Source organism: Schistocerca gregaria, chromosome 3 (genome assembly GCF_023897955.1).
Source record: "Schistocerca gregaria isolate iqSchGreg1 chromosome 3, iqSchGreg1.2, whole genome shotgun sequence".
NCBI lineage: Eukaryota > Metazoa > Arthropoda > Insecta > Orthoptera > Acrididae > Schistocerca > Schistocerca gregaria.
In genome coordinates, this window is record NC_064922.1 from 272,446,581 (window position 1) to 272,465,566 (window position 18,986).

General features: G+C 40.2%; 1 protein-coding gene across 4 annotated transcripts in view; it reads left to right on the forward strand.

The window, feature by feature from the left end:
- The window catches only part of LOC126354666 (syntaxin-8), a 64,576-nt gene that overhangs the window by 2,730 nt on the left and 42,860 nt on the right, over positions 1 to 18,986 (forward strand). For 2 of the 4 annotated variants that reach the window (XM_050004452.1, XM_050004450.1), the window contains exons 2-3: positions 1,421 to 1,497; positions 14,908 to 15,102. In XM_050004452.1, the coding sequence (XP_049860409.1) occupies positions 1,421 to 1,497; positions 14,908 to 15,102 (272 nt within the window). The remainder of the gene's footprint in view (positions 1 to 1,420; positions 1,498 to 14,907; positions 15,103 to 18,986) is intronic. The other 2 variants (XM_050004453.1, XM_050004451.1) reach the window with 1 other exon arrangement.

Genomic DNA, 18,986 nt, shown 5'->3' on the forward strand with positions numbered 1-18,986 from the left:
TACCACCTGTCTGCTTTGACCTGTGACGTAATTGCGCTGTGTTGCAATGTGTTGTGTATCATCATCGAGCCATGGTGTGTTTGTTTTGGAGTGGAATTGAAATATTGTTGTAGAGGATGCTGTGTATGAAGAGAGATGGCATACCCAAGCAATATTTTTATGTCGTGACAATGTGTTTGTGAGGTATGTTAGTGTTTCATTTACTCTGCTACAGCTGTTGTATATTTTGTTCATTTAAGCTGTTCGGTTTTTAGTTAATGTTGCTTTGGTTTTTAAGGTTCATAGGAGTTTGAGATAGCTACTGGATTTTGTAGTTGTGATTGAGGGTTTATTGGTATCCTGATCTAGGGTTGAGTTATATAGGTCTAGACCAGGATACCAATAAACCCCCTACGACAACTACAAAAGGCAATATCCCGAACTCCTACAAACATCAATTAAAAGCCCCATACCTAACTTATTATATTCATCACACAAAACTGCAAAATCATTGAGAGAAATACGACAGGTGTAGCATAATAAATGGCACACTAACATACCTCACAAACGCATCGCCACAACATACATAAACTGCTAGAGTATGCTGTATCTTCATGTACTGTACCCTCTACATCATCATTTCATTTCCACTCCAAAATAAACACACCGTGGCTTGATGATGTCACATAACACATTGCGGCACAGCACAGCTACAATACCAATTTGCTTTGACCAATGATGTCATCACCATGCCTAAAAACCCCTATTTCGAGGATAGTCAATGTGGGCACCAAAACGTCAATCGTAACACCCACAAAATACAGATAACATGTGAACCAGTTCAGTGACTAAACCCAATGAAAATAGCAGGGCAACCATGGAAAACAGGAGTTGGTTGGGGACAAAAAAAAGGGGGGGGGGGGGGGGTCAAGCCCGCCAATATCATTAAAAACAAACCATAAAATCATGGTATCCCAAACTCCAGTTAACCTATGTATTTGAACCCTAGACTAGGATACCATCTTCCTACCCTCCACCCCCTCCCCACAACTAAAAAAGCTGGTATTCCAAACTCCAGTTAACATACATGACTCGGCCATAGACCAGGATATCAATACCCCCTCTCCATCTCAATATACCTGTTTTAACTTCTTTGCGTCAGACACCATACTAATGTGACTTTATGAGTAGAATGAGCTGATGTGAATTCCAAACACTATTATTATATTAATGGCACTGAAAGTTCCACTATACAGTGTAATTGGATGACCCACTTGGAAGGGCTTTGCTTGCAATAACCAGATCTGTGTGTCCTAGTCTTATGCAAGTACAGTTTTTAACTTATGTCACGAATATTTCACCCAGAGAATGTTCATTTATGATTGGAAATTCTCAGCCTAACATTGCTAAAGCACATATTAAATAACTTTGTGATTGATAGATTGCAGTTGGTGGGAGCTGTGATGTCAGTGAGCAACATCCAGCACTTACGGCTCTGCGTCTCTGTCCACATAACAGGTAATGCTCTGAGCAACTGACACACAGTAAAAGATGAGATTTGGTGGCAGCTGGTCACTACTACTCAACTCTCTGAAACAACAGTCACAAAACTTACTAGTTGAGTTTCACAAGAATCTTTTTGTCTTTCTCTACCAAATAATGCATTTCCAACACAGACTGATTTGATCTCTCAGGTTTTCTTGGCATGATTGATTACTGGTGTACTTCTGGGTGTTCAGCCAAGCTGATGTTTGCACTTTATGCACAATATTTCAACTTCAACTGAGTTATTTTCTTCAGGTGGTGAGAATTTTGTTGCTATGTGTACTCATTTCCTGGACCACCACCATCCCCACTGTGGACTTTCTTTGGTTTTATGCTTCTATTTAGTTCAGCTCACCCTGTCCATTACAGTCTTGCCCTTGTATTATCAGAGCCAGCACTGATATTACATGAAACACACACACTCTCAGTGTGGGTGTGATGGCTGACAGGATCTTAATAAATTAAGTGGCGGAATCCAAGCCTTTTTTAAACTGAAACCTCCATCCATGTTTATTAGGTTTATTGACATTTTTTATTTCAGTAGACTCTGTAAGTAATGCTGTCCCAGAAACTTGATATTTTCACCACAATACTGGTCCTGTCATATTTCATTTCATGATCGTATTCAAGACAGTGCTCAGTGGCAGCTTATTGGCTTGGTTATTTTAGTCAGGTGTGTCTGTGATGTTTCTTGCATCTATTCTTGACTGTTCTAATAGTCTGCCCTACATAAGACATGCCACATTTGCATGGAATGTGGTACACATCCATACTTCAGTGACCTAAATCATCTTTAACATTACAAATCCTTACTGATTTCATTCCAAGCCTTAAGACTTATTTGAAGCTAATGTCTTTAGGACTTGACTGAACAAGTCGCTGAAGGTAAACATTTTGCCAACTGTAATCACTAAGTTTCTAGAAGGAATGAAATATGTTCTCTCTTCACTGATAATCATGAATCTTCTTTATTTAGAGCTTACACACTGGCAAAACAGCTTGCAAACTGTGACAGTGGATGTGTTTCCATTGTGATCTAAACATAATTCTGTTTCCGTCTATGCTCAATAATATTATCAATCCTACAGCAGTTACTTTCAGTATCTGGACATGAACCTTTTATGCTCTGAAAGCTGCTTCGTAAATAGTACTTAAAAGTGAAATAAGTCCAAGGTAACCAAAAATGTACTTGATTCTCTTGATCTCTGAAGGTCTGATATGTAAATGACCTGTCGTAATATACAACAAGCAGAATCAATTCTTTTATCAGATTACACTAGCACGGTAATTATTCCAAAAATACATACAGCAGTAGAATAAATCGTAAATAATATTCTTGAAAGTATTATTGGTTGGTTTTCTGTGAATAGTTTCTCTCAGTTTCAAAAAGATGCAATATATTTAGTTCTGCACACCTAGAGGTACTACACTAATGCTAAGTGTAACACATGATGAGAAGATAATAATTAGGGCGGAAATATGAAAATTTTTAGGTGTCCATATTGATGAGAATTTAAACTGGAAAAAACACTTTGTGGAACTCCTAAAACGACGTAGTTCAGCCACCTTTCCACTTCAAATCATTGCAAATTGCGGGGAGAGAGAAATCAGTAAGTTGACGTAGTTTGCATATTTTATTCAGTGATGTCATATTTAATAATGTTCTGAGATAATGCAACTTCAAGAAATAAAATCTTCATTAGTCAAAAACGTGCTGTAAGAATCAAAGATATGCTGTAAGGATAACATGTGATGATTAGCCACTATCATCTTGTGGTCATCCTTTTAAGGAATTAGCCATTTTGACTACTGCTTCACAGTATATTTATTCTGTGGTGAAGTTTGTTCTAAATAATACACTACAGTTCAAAAGGAACTATACTGTACATGATTACAATACCAGAAGAAAAAATGACATTCCATCAAAGAATTTGTAATTGTCTAATGTGTAAAAGGTAATGGGTAGGAATCATTAACTCACATAACTCACAGTAGTGCCAAAAAGTAAAAAACGAGGTAAAAATGTAGCTGATCAGCATGTATCCATATTTATTTGTGAATGTAAAATGATTTGTTCCACATAATTACGATTGATTGTACAAATGATCTACAGAACTTGAATTAACTGCCCTCAGGGGCTCAGCATCCTCTTGCTGGGTATGGGCTTGACAACACTGGGGTTCCTGAGCCAGGGATTTATAAGCATCGCCAGTTCTCTGTCACCATAAACTCTGGGCATGCTTCAGCACGAACCAAGTGGCACAGCAGTGGGAAGTTGAGTGTCACAGGGAATAAGGATTATGGCTTGACTGTGTAGATCGCTCAGTCTCAAGATGTCCTGCGCACTGATGAACTGCATTACTGTTGAGGTGGAACAGTTGTTAGCAGGCAACCTCTGGGGGACTTGCTGAACCTCATTTGTATAAGGCTTCCCTAGCCATATGGGGCTCTGTCTATGTGGACTTTCATTTCCCTTGCTGCTTGTGGGACCAGGATGGATCCTTCAAAATTTACTCTTTCTCCTCCCAGCGGAAAGGGTTGGCTGCTGGTAGGCACCAACGCCCAGTCAAACAAGGGGACACATGTAGCTAGTCCTCATTGTTCTAGACTTATTCAGAGTGATAAAGAGTATTTGGAGTAACAGAACATATGCTGCTAACCAGTATGTTTTTTTAGTAGTCAAGCAGAAAAAAGGTAATTTTGAGAAGGTTTTGCCCTTCTATAGCCAAAAGGGTTTAGAAGGAATCTGTGGCTCTTTAAAATTTGTCAAGTGCCTGCACATTGGAACACTATTAGTGGAAACTTCTAATCCCCATCATGCAGCGAACCTTCAAAAAGATAGATGCCTTGGGCAGTATGCAATTGTAACAGAACTGCACAACCCTTGAACTGGCAACCTGCAATGATCTATTTGATATTCGCCGGTAAGAATTGAAAAATGAGTGGTGACAACAAGGAATTGTTGATGTACAAAACATAATGAAAATGGTGGATGGTGCTCTAGTGAAATCGGACTCCATGATACTTACTTTCAACAGCTTGAAACTTCCAGAGCATGTCGAAGCAGGTTCCCTTTGCCTAAGTGTGCAGTCTGTTCCCCAGCACAATGTGCTGTTTTAAGTGCCAGCACTTTGGACACACAACTGTTGGATGTAAGGAAGAAGCCACTTGTGGCAAATGTGGGAAGGCTGCCCATGAAGGATTTGATTTGTTGCCCTCCTGTGAAGTGTGTAAACTGCTCTGTGGGTCACCATGTCTGGAGTAGAGATTACAGGAGATCAAAACTGCTAAGTATGTCTTGCATGATGAGGCCTAAGGCCACACAATGCCTGATGTTCACTACCTCATTTGCGTCTATTCTTAAACAGTCAGTCTGTGAAACTGATGTTGCTACACAAATGATGTTGCCAGCTTCAGCACTAGTAACTGCTTCTGCCAGTGTACTTGTTCTGCTGCAGTTATTTCGAAGCCCGTACCTTCCCCAGAACAAAGACAAGGCTGTGGTTGCTGCTGTTGTGGAGCTCCCTGCCTCTCCATAAGTTCAGACTGGTCCACCGACCAGTGCTGCTACCACCACAGCCACGGTTGTAGTTCCAAAGCCTACCCAGTCAAAAATCCAAGACAAGGCATCAACAACTGACAGAGCCAGTAAGTCTGCTGTCCAACTATGTTGAACTCATCCTCTTTGACTTATCTCTGTATTCTTCTTCAGACTAGTGGGCCTTGATGTCACACTGGGACAGTGATCTCGCCACAAAACTGAGCATCCACATATGGCATGCTCCCAGTTCATGTGGAAAGACAGGGTGAAAGTGCAGCCCCCATGATAAGTGGCTCCCATCATCCGGTAGAATGTTAATGAGTTCAGGACACATATGGAGGAACTGTAGTACAGGAATGTCTCCTGTGTGTGTGTGTGTGTGTGTGTGTGTGTGTGTGTGTAGGAAACACATTTCGCAAGGATGATCTGACTGGGGAAAGGACCAAGGGAGGGGTTGCTGTGTTTGTAAATAATGCACACCACTCCTCTGCTCTCTGCTTAATTTCTTGATCTTCCTGTAACTGCTGACCTGCAAGCAGTTGCTGTTGAAATTTATGTGTGCCAGAGAATCACTGTTTGCTCACAGTATTTACCTCCACCAGATGCAACAGACTCTGAGGCTCTCACTTATTGAACAACACCATCAACCACATCTTCTCCTAGGAGCCTTCAGTGCCCATCATGTATTGTGGGGCTCAACCTCTACTTGCCCTTGAGGTTGGATTTTGGGGAGCCTCATGACATCTCACAAGTTGTGCATGCTCCCGTCCATTTCTGTGCTGTTTACTAAGTCATTCTGCCCCCTGCCCCCTGCAGTGATTTGAGAATTTCTGTGTAAATTCTAGAACCACTTAGCCTTCTACCGTTTCGAACACACGATATTGTAGATATGAGTGTGGGATGGTAAAATCCTACCTACTGCAGATCACATGTCTGTGTGTGCAGGTTTAAAATCAGTTGTGGGAAGAAGGTAGATGCAGCGGTCGAACGGCACCGACAAGTACCTGTCAAACAATCCGTTTATGTGTTTGTGCATGTGTAAGGAAGAACCACAGAGTTTATATGCAACTGTGTGCATATTGTGTCACTGGCTATTGTTACGTGAAACAAGAACAAATTAAAAAAGTACTCTTTAAAAAGTAGTAATCCAGTCTTGTTAGAGGCAAGAAGTATTTTATGATTCATGTAAAATAGTCGTGGTTATTAAGCCAACTCTTTTATAAATGTAATTAAATTTGTTTCTGATGTTGAACAGAGCAAGTGACTTACTGGAAGCCATATATGTACATGGAAAGTGAGAATTTTAATCTGTATGGAGTTCAAATATACCATTGGTTGACGAAAAGTAAAGTTCGTGTATCTACTTATTTCACAAGTAGAGAGAGAGGCTTAAATATTCCCGTACCTAGCATCATTCCGCGGAGACAAAGTCAAGAGAGTTTTCCAGCAACCAGCTAGCCAGCACAGATCGGCTGCAAATCTCAAGTATAAAAGAAGTGAGAAGTTTGTGAGTCTACTTCACGCTTTAAATCACAGTCAAAAATGTTAGACCCTCTCCCCCTCCTAGCCCTCACAGTCTCTGTTTAGTGGTAAGTCATTGACAACCTTCATTCCAGTGACCAATTCCCACTCTGCATTCACCTACTGGGTGGAGGAATACTCAAACAGAAATCACCACAATGGATGATCAGCAGGTCTAACTGGTCACTGTTCAGCCAGCTGGTTGTGTTCGAACCGCATGGCACCGCCCAGGAATGGGTTGATCAAATCATCATGCTGGTAGTGATCCATCGTGCTGCTGACTTGATCCATCGTGCTGCTGACTTGTCCATCCCGAAGCCTTAAGGTAATCTTATGAGACAGCAACTTGGTGGACTGATGAGTGCCTTTCAGCAATCCAGGACAGATGTGCAGCTCTTTGACAATTTAAATGCCAACTGACAGCAGACAACCTCACAGCCTTTCGAGTTGCGAGAGCCAAGGCTTGTTGCATAATTAAGAAGAGCAGGAAACAATCATGGCAAATGTTCCTGGACTCCATCAACCATTTCATGTGTTCTGCAGAAGTAAGGGGAGCCATCTGCAGGGTTTCCAGTAAACAGTCATTTACTGATAACAGCAGTGCTGAAACAGTATTTCCAAACAACACCCAGAGACACCACACAGACACTGGCAGAGCATTTTGCAAAAACTACATTCAGTGCATATAGGATCCAGCATTCTGCTGCTACTGTGTGACAGTAGAGAAGGACAACTTGAACTTCAGATACAACAATTCTGAGTGTTATAATCACCCTTTCTGCATGTGGGAGCTAGAATCAGCATTGTCTGAGGCTCCTGATACTACACCCGATCATAACCGAATCCAGTAATACATGCTTCAACAGTTGCCAGCAGTGTCAAAGTAAAATCTCCTTGAATGTTTGAATTTAATATTGCAGACAGGTCACTTCTGCAATTCATGGAGAGAGGCAATTTTGATACCTCTCCTCAAACCAGGAAAGGATGCACATATCCCAGTAGGTACTGGAGTATCATCTTAATGAGCTGCGTAGGAAAGACCGTGGAGCAAATGTTTAGCTGTCATCTGGTCTGGTTATTAGAGACGGCAACCCCTTAGCCATGCTGAGTGTGGATTCTGGAGATTACGATCCACTGTCGACCACCTGACTCTACTAGAGGTGGCTATTCAGCAGGCTTTCCTACGTAAACATTACTGTATCAGAATATTCTTTGATATCAGTAATGTGTATGATACTAATTGAAGACTGTATTCTCGCAGAACTGGATGAATGTCCATCTCCCTATGTTCATATGCCACAGAAGTTTTTTAGGTCCCGAGGTGGTGACACACTGTCTGATGGTTTTGAGCAGGAGAATGGTGTGTCTCAGGGCAATATTTTAAGTGTTATATTCTTTGCCACAGCCATAAACAGCATCATGTCTACCGTTCAGAGTCACATACAATGCTCCTTATTTTTGGACAATTTTGCTCTTTTCTGTTCCTCCTCCAGTGTGGCAACAGTGTCTCATCAGTTGCAGATATTAGAGGAGTCGGCTGCAGTGATGGGTTTTCAGTTTTCTGCAGATAAGTGTGTGTGTGTGTGTGTGTGTGTGTGTGTGTGTGTGTGTGTGTGTGTGTGTGTGTGTGTGTGCGCGCGCGCACGCGTACATGTGCATGCATTTTAATCATTCTCGTCATATTTTTAATTTACCTGATGTGCATATGAAGATACCAGTCTACATTGTAGACACTCATTGAGATATCTGGACCTCATTTTGAACTCAAAACTGTTGTGGTTAAGACACCTCAGAGACCTGAAAGTGAGAACCAAAGTGCCTTATCCACAAGTATTGGAAAGCAGACAGGGTGCATCTGCTCCAGTTTTATAGGGCTTTTGTGCATTCACTGCTGGAATTTGGATGCACAGTGTATGCATCAGCAAGGCCTTCCTACCTGAAGATTATTGACGCTATCCACTTTGAGGGGATTTGGTTGGCTTTGGCTGCCTACAGGACCAGCCCCATTCCTACTCTCTACACTGAGGATGGGGAGCTGCCACTCACAATCTGGCAGCTGTTTCTCACGGTGCATCAGGCATGTATGTTCCTTGTGGCTCTGACTTCAACTGTGTACCATACTGGTGATCCTACACCTCTGGAATGCCTTTTTGCTAATCGTCTGCGGGCAATAAGGCTTTTTCGGATCTGTGTGCACCATGTGCTGCAGTCACTTGGTATGAAGCAGATGAAACCCCAAATCCAAGATTTTAACTGCTTGCCTATATGGTTACTGCAGAGGCCCAGAGTAATTTTAGATTTAGTGCAGTATAGGAGAGGTTGCACTCCTGCACATGTTTTTAACACATTATGTTATGACAATTTAGCTGAAAACCACAACTCTACAGCTGTTTTTATGGATGGGTCAAAATGAGGACTCCATTGGTTGCTCTGTTGCTTTCCCTGATTGTGTTCTACAGATCCAACTGCCTCAAGACTTTACTGTCTTAGCTGCAGACTTATATGCAAACCTGCGGACACTGGAGCAGATGACATGTGCGTCAGGTGCTAAATTCCTTGTCTGTTCTGATTCACTGATTGCCCTTCACTCTCTCCAATGCTTGTACCCAGCAAAGAAAGTAGTACAGAATATTCAGGACACCCTCTTCCAACTACAATGGCAGGGGGAGGCAGTGTCTTTCTGCCGGGTACGATGGCATGAAGGTTTTGCAGGGTATGAAAGGGCAGATGTAGCAGCCAAGGAAGCGCATCATGATCCTTAGTTATTTCAGTTTTCCATCCCTCTGCATGCTATCTCGTCACTGTTGAGGTGCAGAGTCATGCATTGATGGAAAGATGAGTCTAGAAAATCCCATTGTGTTGCCGTAGCGCATCTCTTCCAACCACAAAGACGGGATGAGGTCCTTCTTACTCGTCTTTACATAGGCTGTTGTCCTATTGACACATGGGTTCGTGCTCCAGCGCAAATACTCTTCAATATGTGGTGCTTGTGGCATACAGTTCACTGTGCACAACATTTTACTAGACTGTTTTTTATTTTCAGACCAGAGGGCAATGGCAGATGTGCACTCTATTTTAAGTGACATTCAAATGGAGGTTTTGTGAGTTGTCTAACCTGTTTCCAAAAATGGTAGAGAGATGATGTTAATGTGTGTACAAGGTGATTGGCTCGGCCATGTTTCTTTGTAAGTGGTCAGTCAGTTGCATTTTCCTGTGCCTTTCTTTTAGGTATTCTGCAGTTTTACTTCTGTTTTAATCTGATGTCTAGCACCTTTCACCCTTTCCATTGTTTTAAAGCATGTGAGGTAAAGTGATTGTGTGGATCAATATGAGTGAAATGGGAGTGAGGGTAAGAATGTCATTTTGTAGGTCTTCTCCTCACTTTGGTACAACAATTTTGGGTATTTTATCCACATACGTTTCATTTAATGTAGGTAAGGTGCTGACAACCTTTGCGTTGAAAACCCGTAAACTCCAAAACACGCACACACACGCACACACACACACACACACACACACACACACACACACACACACGCACACACACACGCGCGCGCGCGCGCGAACGAACGAACTAACAACACTGAAACTCCACATCCACTTACCACAGCCATTTACACTCAACAAGTGCTCTTACAACGCAACATTTGCTCTTTGTGAAGGAAGGGTGAAGTGTGCTCAAAAACACAGAATTTTTGTAAATAACCTACTGAACCTGCCATTTTAGTCTGCTAGACAGCAGTGTCTTCCCAATAATGCCTTACAACTTTAGTGCTTTACCATTATACTATCACACTCAAGCCCAACTGTTTAATACACTGCTACTTAATTTGTAGATAGTTAATATTTGCACACTAATACAATTAAAAATAATAATCATAATCTATGTAATTCTTCATAAGCCTCAAACATATTGTGTAACATATGTGAGACTTGTTTTTTTTTTTATTTTTTATTATTTTCCCCCCCTCTTCTATATACACTGAAGAGCCAAAGAAACTGGTACACCTGCCTAATATCATGTAGGGCCCCCACGAGCATGCAGAAGTGCCACAGCATGATGTGGCATGTACTCGACTAATGTCCGAAGTAGTGCTGGAGGGAATTGACACCATGAATTCTACAGGGCTGTCCATAAGTCTGTATGCGTACAAGGGGGTGGAGATCTCTTTTGAACTGCATGTTGCGGGGCATCCCAGATATGTTCAACAGTGTTCCTGTCTTTGGTGGCCAGTGGAAGTGTTTAAACTCAGAATAGTGTTGCTGGAGCCACTCTGTAGCAATTAGAGATGCATGTGGTGTTGTGTTGTCCTGCTGGTATTACCCAAGTCCATCGGAACGCATAATGGACATAAATGGATGCAGATGATCAGACAGGATACTTTCCTATGTGTCACCTGTCGGAGATGTATCTAGGGTCCCACATCACTCCAGCTGCACATGCCCCACACCATTACAGAGCCTTCACTAGTTTGAACAATCCCCTGCTGACATGCAGAGTCCTTGCATTCATGAGGAGGTCTCCATACCGGTAAACGTCCATCTACTTGATACAATTTGAAACGAGACTTGTCTGACCAGGCAACATGTATCCAGTCATTAACAGTCCAATGTCAGTGTTGACTGGTCCAGGCGTGGTGTAAAGCTTTGTGTTGTGCAGTCATCAAGGTTCACGAGTGTGCCTTTGGCTCCAACAGCCCATATTTATGATGTTTCGTTGAATGGTTTGCTGACACTTGTTGATGGCCCAGCATTGAAGTCTGCAGCAATTTGTGGAAAGCTTGCACCACTGTCACATTGAAAGAATCTCTTCAGTTTTTGGTCCCGTTTTTGCAGGATCTTTTACCAGTCACAGCAGTGTCGGAGATTTGACGTTTTACTGGATTTCTGATATGGTCGTACAGTAAAATCCCCACTTCATTGCTACCTCAGAGATGCTGTGTCCCATTCCTTGTGCGCTGACTAGGACACCACGTTCGAACTCACTTAAATCTTGATAACCTACCATTGTAGCGACAGTAACCGATCTAACAACTCCGCGAGACACTTGTCTTATATAGGCAATGCTGACTACAGGGCTATATTCTACCTGTTTACATATCTCTGTATTTGAATATGCATGCTTGTACTAGTTACTTTGGCGCTTCAGTGTAGCTTTATCCTAAGGTGATTTGTCTCTGTGGTTCTGACTTCAAGTGAAAATAAACGTCAGCGGATACCTTTCTCTGTCCCCTCAGGACGTTGGAAGACTAAGAGTATATGACATCCAGTAGGGGCTAGATTTTTTGACACGTGCAGTGACTGGGTGTTTATTTATTTTGAAATAAAACTGGATGTTCTATCAATGATGCTAGTATGTATCCCATTGTGTGGGAACCATTACGAGCAAGCTCTTTTTGCTTCGTACACTCTTGCCTGGACTCTACCAGTTACGAGTTGCCTTAGGCAGAAGTTGGAGAAAATCATTGCTGCATGTAGCATTTCTGACTGTTATATTAGTAGCATCTACTCCAAACATTAACAAAGTAATGATAGTGCATCAACTGACCAATTCAGAAACTGTGCTCAATGTCATTACTGCAGTCTGCTATTGCAGTCTATGCATGATGAAGGGACTGATCCTGAAGTGCTCTTTTTCTGATAATGCACATGTGCGTCATATAGTATGTGAATGTTGGAGTACTGAAACTTTTTATCAGTTACAAAGAATCTCCATATGATGATAAACAGGCGTATGGTGTGCAACTCAAATTATTGGACTGATCATTTTCCACCAAACCATAATGTCTGATTGGTATGTGTACCATGTATTGCAACCTTTTTTCAGAGAACCAACAAGATTTAATTATATAATCATAAACATGCTAACACTGTCATATTTGCATTGATGCTGTGTATTCTTGCAATGTCTAGCGTGAAATATCCATAGATCCTTTCTCTGAAAAAAGTACCTGAGTAGGTCAGTCGATGCACTAACATTACTTAGTAAGGTTTCAGTTCGAGTTTGTGCACACTACTGTGAACAGATGCTAGTGACAAACCTGTTTGTAATGTTAACCAGTGGAATGTTTTTCTACGACTTGCTTTCATGGCCATTTCTAATTTGTCCACCTCAGCTAAAACAGCTATGCCACCTAGACTTCTATGTACAAACAGGAGTGTATGTGGCAATTGAAGCCTGTCTTTCCAGTGTTGGGCCAAGTACAAATTCAGAAACAGTACACCCTATAATTTGCGTATGCAAACATAAAACTATATTAGATCGTTGCAGCAAGATATACAGTGTATTTTAGCGCACAATTTTGTATTGATATAAGTATTGGGTTGGTGCATAAGTTCATAACGTTTTTGTACAAGTTTAATATTTGCAACAGATACTCATAACAGAAACTTCAGTTATCAATAATATATTCTTGTTCAGATTTCACGATTTTAGAAATCACGTGGTTTTGAGGTGAATAACTCGTCGAGCCATGTTCGGAGTGCATTTTCATCCAGAAAGGAAGTTTGTTTAAGGTTATTTGATAGAGTGCGGAGAATGTGGAAAATCTGAGGGGGCAAGGTAAGGTGAATAAGGTGGATGTGGAGTGACTTCCCAATCCAACTCCTGTATAGTTTTCTTTTTGCAGAATGCGGGCACTCATTATCAGCTAGTAAGATCAGTTTCAGCAGTCTTCCTGGTCGTTGTTCTTGGACTGTGTCTGCAAGATGTATCAGTTGTTGGCAATAAATGTCAGCAGTGATGGTTACACTTCAAGGAAGCAAAGAGTACTATGTGGCACCATCACCGTTTCACCAGATGCGTAACATTATCTTTTGTGGATGCATGCAAGTCTTTGTATGGGAATTTCTGCTTTGTTTGGCCCCAACCAATTTTCTTTTCCTTCTGTTAGCATAAAGACACCATTTCTTGTCATCAGTAATGATATAGGGTAGGAATGGTTGGTGGAGTTCATGAGCCAATTGATGGTGAGCAAACAGAGATACACATATGGCCATCTGCTGATTTTTGTGATTTTTGGCTTAGAGCATTTGGTACCCATTCACCAGATTTTTTAACTTTTCCCATTGCATGCAAATGTTTCACAATGGTAAAATGATCACAGTTCATCACATTTGCCAGTTGTTGAGTACCCTGTTATGCACCTTTGTGGAGTAATGGGTTTAAAAAGAAAGAAAGAATCACCATCCTGAACAGGCCTTGACGGGCCCAACAGTACCGACCAGCCGCTATGTCATCCTCAGCCCTAAGGTGTCAACAGGTATGGATACAGAGGGGCATATGGTCAGCACACCACTCTCACAGCCACTATTTTCTTGGCCAGTGCTGCTATTTCTCAATAAATTAGCTCCTCAGTTGACCACACAAGGGTTGAGTGCACCCTGCGTGCGAACAGCACTCAGCAGACCCGTACGGTGATCAGTCCAAGTGTAAATGAGAAAACCTTTTTCTTGCCATGCTATATCCAATAGCATTATCTCCATACACAGTGCTACAAATGTTTCTAGCTACCTCCGCTGCTCTCACCTCTCTATTGAACTCAGACAGAAGAATAAGTCAGAGATGTTCTCATTTCTCCACTTGGCACTCCATTTTTCAGTGTCCATTGCTCCATTCACTATCTCTAAATGACATAAATGACAATATGTAGCAACTGAGAGAACTACAAATAAAAAGTGATAATCAGTAAATAAACCTATAGTAACTGTAATACCAACAAACACACAGCAACAAACATGCAACATAGAGCAGAATCCTTCTGAGTCTTTGTTTGGTCACTGACATTAATCTCAAGTGGCCTGCTGAAATTTTAAAAGCAAGCAATTGTTGATGTTTTGTTTTTGTGCTGTGTACTATGTGTCATTTAATTAAGAATGATTATTACAAGCTTTTAGGTATCTTATGTATAATATATTTTTTCAATTTAAAATCCATTCTAATCTTATTACTTCATAAATATTTGTATTAATTATGCACCAATGATTATTCACGAAGTTCTTTACCCATTTAAAGACCACACATGGGATTTAGAAGTTACTGAATTTAAGACCTTTAAAATAAAAAGAAACACATATTTATTGACACAAACTTCTTTAAAAAAAAGTGACAAGGCAGTTGAAGTTTTCTTTTCTTTCCTAAAAATTATATTGTTTTATCAAGTATTAAGTTGAAAGGGAATCTGTGCATGATACTACTTTGTTCTTTCTCTATTTATTGGTTCCTCTCATTTCCATACCAGCTGTGCCTCCTTTGACTTGTATCCCTGCATGATCATCCTCGTATGTTGAGAATTTCTCTTGAATTTTTCTCTGTGTTGCAGGCTGAAAGAACATGAGGATTGTGAGAAGTTGTATAGGGAGATAATGGAACAGTTGACTGCTCGAAGTCTTGAGCAGAAGACGTCTCACCTTTATGCATCTCTCTCATCAGCAGTCCGTCTCCGAATGAAACAGTATTCTTCAGAAGTTCAGCAATTACAGGAGAAGTTACGTGTTGCTTCGTTATCATCAATGATGTATCCTTTGATTAGAACTAATACACTGTTCTTAAATGTTGACAGTCCTAACATAACTGTAAAAATACTGCAGGCATGTAGCTATTTTAATTGGTAACCATACAGTCTGTCCCATGCCATTATGTCCATGTGTGGCACTCATTAAATAACCAATTACAATGTAATGCAGCAGTTTTCAGAAAACACAAATATCAGGAAATAAGAAAAATTGAAAATGAAAGTTAATATTACACAAGGTCTGCCAGAAAAATGACTGTTGTTTGATTGAAAAACATAGTCTGAAATTAATTTAACAACATCTGAGGAAGCAAAATATTATCATTACACCAAATTTTGAAAGATTTAACAACTGGAGCATGCATAATATATGGAGAAGATAAAAAGAAAACCACAGTTCCATGTCCATTATTCATTGGTTTGTAAACGTTTCTTTCTTAAGGGAAACTGGAAATAGAAAATAAACAAAATGATTGAAATTTCAAACTACTCATACTCGTGCCAGAAATTTGTCTGCTTTTGTGTGTGTGTGTGTGTGTGTGTGTGTGTGTGTGTGTGTGTGTGTGTGTGTGTGTGTGTGTGTGTGTGTGCACACGCGCGAGTGTATACCTGTCCTTTTTTCCCCCTAAAGTAAGTCTTTCCCCTCCCGGGATTGGAATGACTCCTTACCCTCTCCCTTAAAACCCATATCCTTGTGTCTTTCTCTCTCCTTCCCTCTTCCCTTATGAAGCAACCGTGGGTTGTGAGAGCTTGAAATTTGTGTGTGTGTTTGTATTTGTTATTGTCTCTATCGATGTACTAACACTTTCGTTTGGTAAGTTACAGAATCTTTGTTTATATATATAATAGAGGGAAACATTCCACGTGGGAAAAATATATCGAAAAACAAAGATGATGTGACTTAGCAAACAAAAGCGCTAGCAGGTTGATAGATACACAAACAAACACAAACATACACACAAAATTCAAGCTTTCGCAACCAACGGTTGCTTCATCAGGAAAGAGGGAAGGAGAGGGAAAGACGAAAGGATGTGGGTTTTAAAGGAGAGGGTAAGGAGTCATTCCAATCCCGGGACCGGAAAGACTTACCTTAGGGGGAAAAAAGGACAGGTATACACTCGCTCGTGCGCGCGCGCCCACACACACACACACACACACACACACACACACACACACACACACACACAAGCAGACACTTGTAAAGGCAAAGAGTTTGGGCAGAGATGTCAGTCGAGGCGGAAGTACAGAGGCAAAGATGTTGTTGAAAGACAGGTGAGGTATGAGCGGTGGCAACTTGAAATTAGTGGAGGTTGAGGCCTGGCGGGTAATGAGAAGAGAGGATATACTGAAGGGCAGGTTCCCATCTCCGGAGTTCTGACTGGTTGGTGTAACACTGTGCCAAGATGTGCTGGCCGTGCACCAAGGATGTTTAGCCACAGGGTGATCTTCATTACCAACAGCCAAGAAGACAGTAATTAAGATCTACAGCACTAAATATTTTATTTTTGATGAAAAGAACTTATTTATTTAAATCATTTAATACTGGGAAGGGAAGAGGACGTGGTAAGAGTAAGAAATTTTAATGCTGCTTGTTTGTTTATTCTTCTTGCTCGTATCAGGAATATTTAATAATTTTTCTTGTGCCCAAGTGAAGGCCATTAGTGTGTGGTTAAAAAAAAAAAAGATTTAAATCCTTTATCTTAAATTTATATATATAATGTCCTACGGTGCCTGATTTGTCAGAAAATCCATCACTATATTTAGTCATAATTTTATATAACTCTTGCTTTTGTTCTGCCGGAAACAGTGGTGATTCATAAGTTTTGTTAAATATCAGCCTTTCACTAGTTACTATGTCATTTGCCATTTCGTCTTGTGAAACTAAATGAGCTTTCATAATCAAATGAATTTTCATATTTAAGATAATGGATGTATTTATCTCAGATCCTGAGTTATATGGCATTTTACCACCGCTTCCATTGAAGTTACTAAATAAGGTCTTGGTATCAGAATGGGCAACTGCTTTGTACCTTAACAACCAATCCATACCTAAGTAACACAGGTACATTTATTTTCATCATTATTAATGTACTTGGCAAACATTTATGCTTTGCTTCTTAATGAACTTGTTTGGGACTCTCTTATTATCCATGCTGTTACTTCCTCTGTTGTCCTCTGGTGTATGTTTATTCCTTTATTTGTTCAGTGTATCCAATCCCTCAACAAAAGTTAATCATTAACCGTCATCTAGCCTCTATACCAAACATCGTTTTGTACATAATATGGGTAGCTTCGTTTCAATATTTAGACTTAATGGGATAGCTGTATGTTTATCTAAATGTTTGGAACAAATCGGATGCAATTCTATACACTTCTTAAAACTTTTGCAAGAGTTGTTATAGTATTTTGTATCTAGTGATTGTCTAGGATTTGCTGATGACCTTGCTCTCTTGTCCAACAGTATTCAGGAAACCAAACAACAAGTTATCTCACTACAGGAAATAGCACAGAAAATTGGTCTTGGAATATCCTTTGAAAAAACAGTCATCAGGTTAACTGACCCACCACTCATAAACAAAATTGCCATTGGAAACCAAGAAGTCAAAATTGTAAATAAACTTACATATCTGGGAGAAATCATAACATATAACCTCAATGAAAAGCCAACATTGCATAACAGAATAAACAAATTGACTAGAGCGCAATATATCACCAAGAACACCTACAACAAAAAGAGTCTGTCAATAGCAACAAAATTAAAACACTACAAAACAGCCACTCAACCAGAAATAACATACACAAGTGAACCCATCTTCAAAACAACTAACACTGCACAAATAGACAAAATACTCAAAATAAAGAGAAGAATCATCAGAACGTGCATCAACAAATCGTACCAGAAAGATGGACACTGCAGGGTAGCTACAAATGAAACACTGGTGAAACTAAAGCTGTGAGGACGGGGCGTGAGTCGTGGTTGGGTAGGTCAGTTGGTAGAGCACTTGCCTGCGAAAGGCAAAGGTTCCGAGTTCGAGTCTCAGTCCGGCACACATTTTTAATCTGCCAGGAAGTTTCATATCAGCATGCAAAATTTCATTCTAGAGACAAATGAAACAGTCTACAAGGAAATAGAACTGGTAATGAGTACAATCAGGAAGAAACACATTTCATTTTTCGGACACCAAATCAGAACACCAGGGAGCAGGAGAATAATAGAAAAATTGTGGAAAAGTAAGTGCACCATTAAGTGGATTACAGAAATCAAGGAAGATATGGATGAGCTACAGATTACATTGGAAGAGCTAAGAAACAAAACTGACAAAATCAGGAAACTTGCAGGTAAATAAACTATTCTGCAAATGAGAATCAACAAACAAACAATAGCAAGGGTGATTTCCGGTGCAGAAGGAAGGATGAGATATGAGAGAATGAAGAAGTACTGGGCTGACAGGAAACTGAAAAATTCTTTGTATAAAGTTGGCTAGATTGGTCCAATGAAGGCCATAAAATGTAAATAATAATAATAATAATAATAATAGTAATAATAATAATAATAATAATAATAATGTCCATTTCTATCGTGTGCTAGTAGATCAACATTTTCTCCAAAATTGCTCCTTAAAATCTTCCCAAAGTGCAAAATTCTCAGAATGAGCTGTGCCCCATTCTGCTGCAACACGTATCAAATAACTGAAGGCAAAATCTATCATTTTGCTACCCTACCAGGTTTGTGGTAAAGATCTAGAAAATACTCTCAAAAAATATGTGGAAGTCAACTTCTTCATCAGGTTTCAAAATTTATTTGATTTGATTTTTTATTTGGTTCTGTTGATCACTCATTGTACATAGGGTGTACTAGTAATATAGGACAAGTCAAGTGATATAAT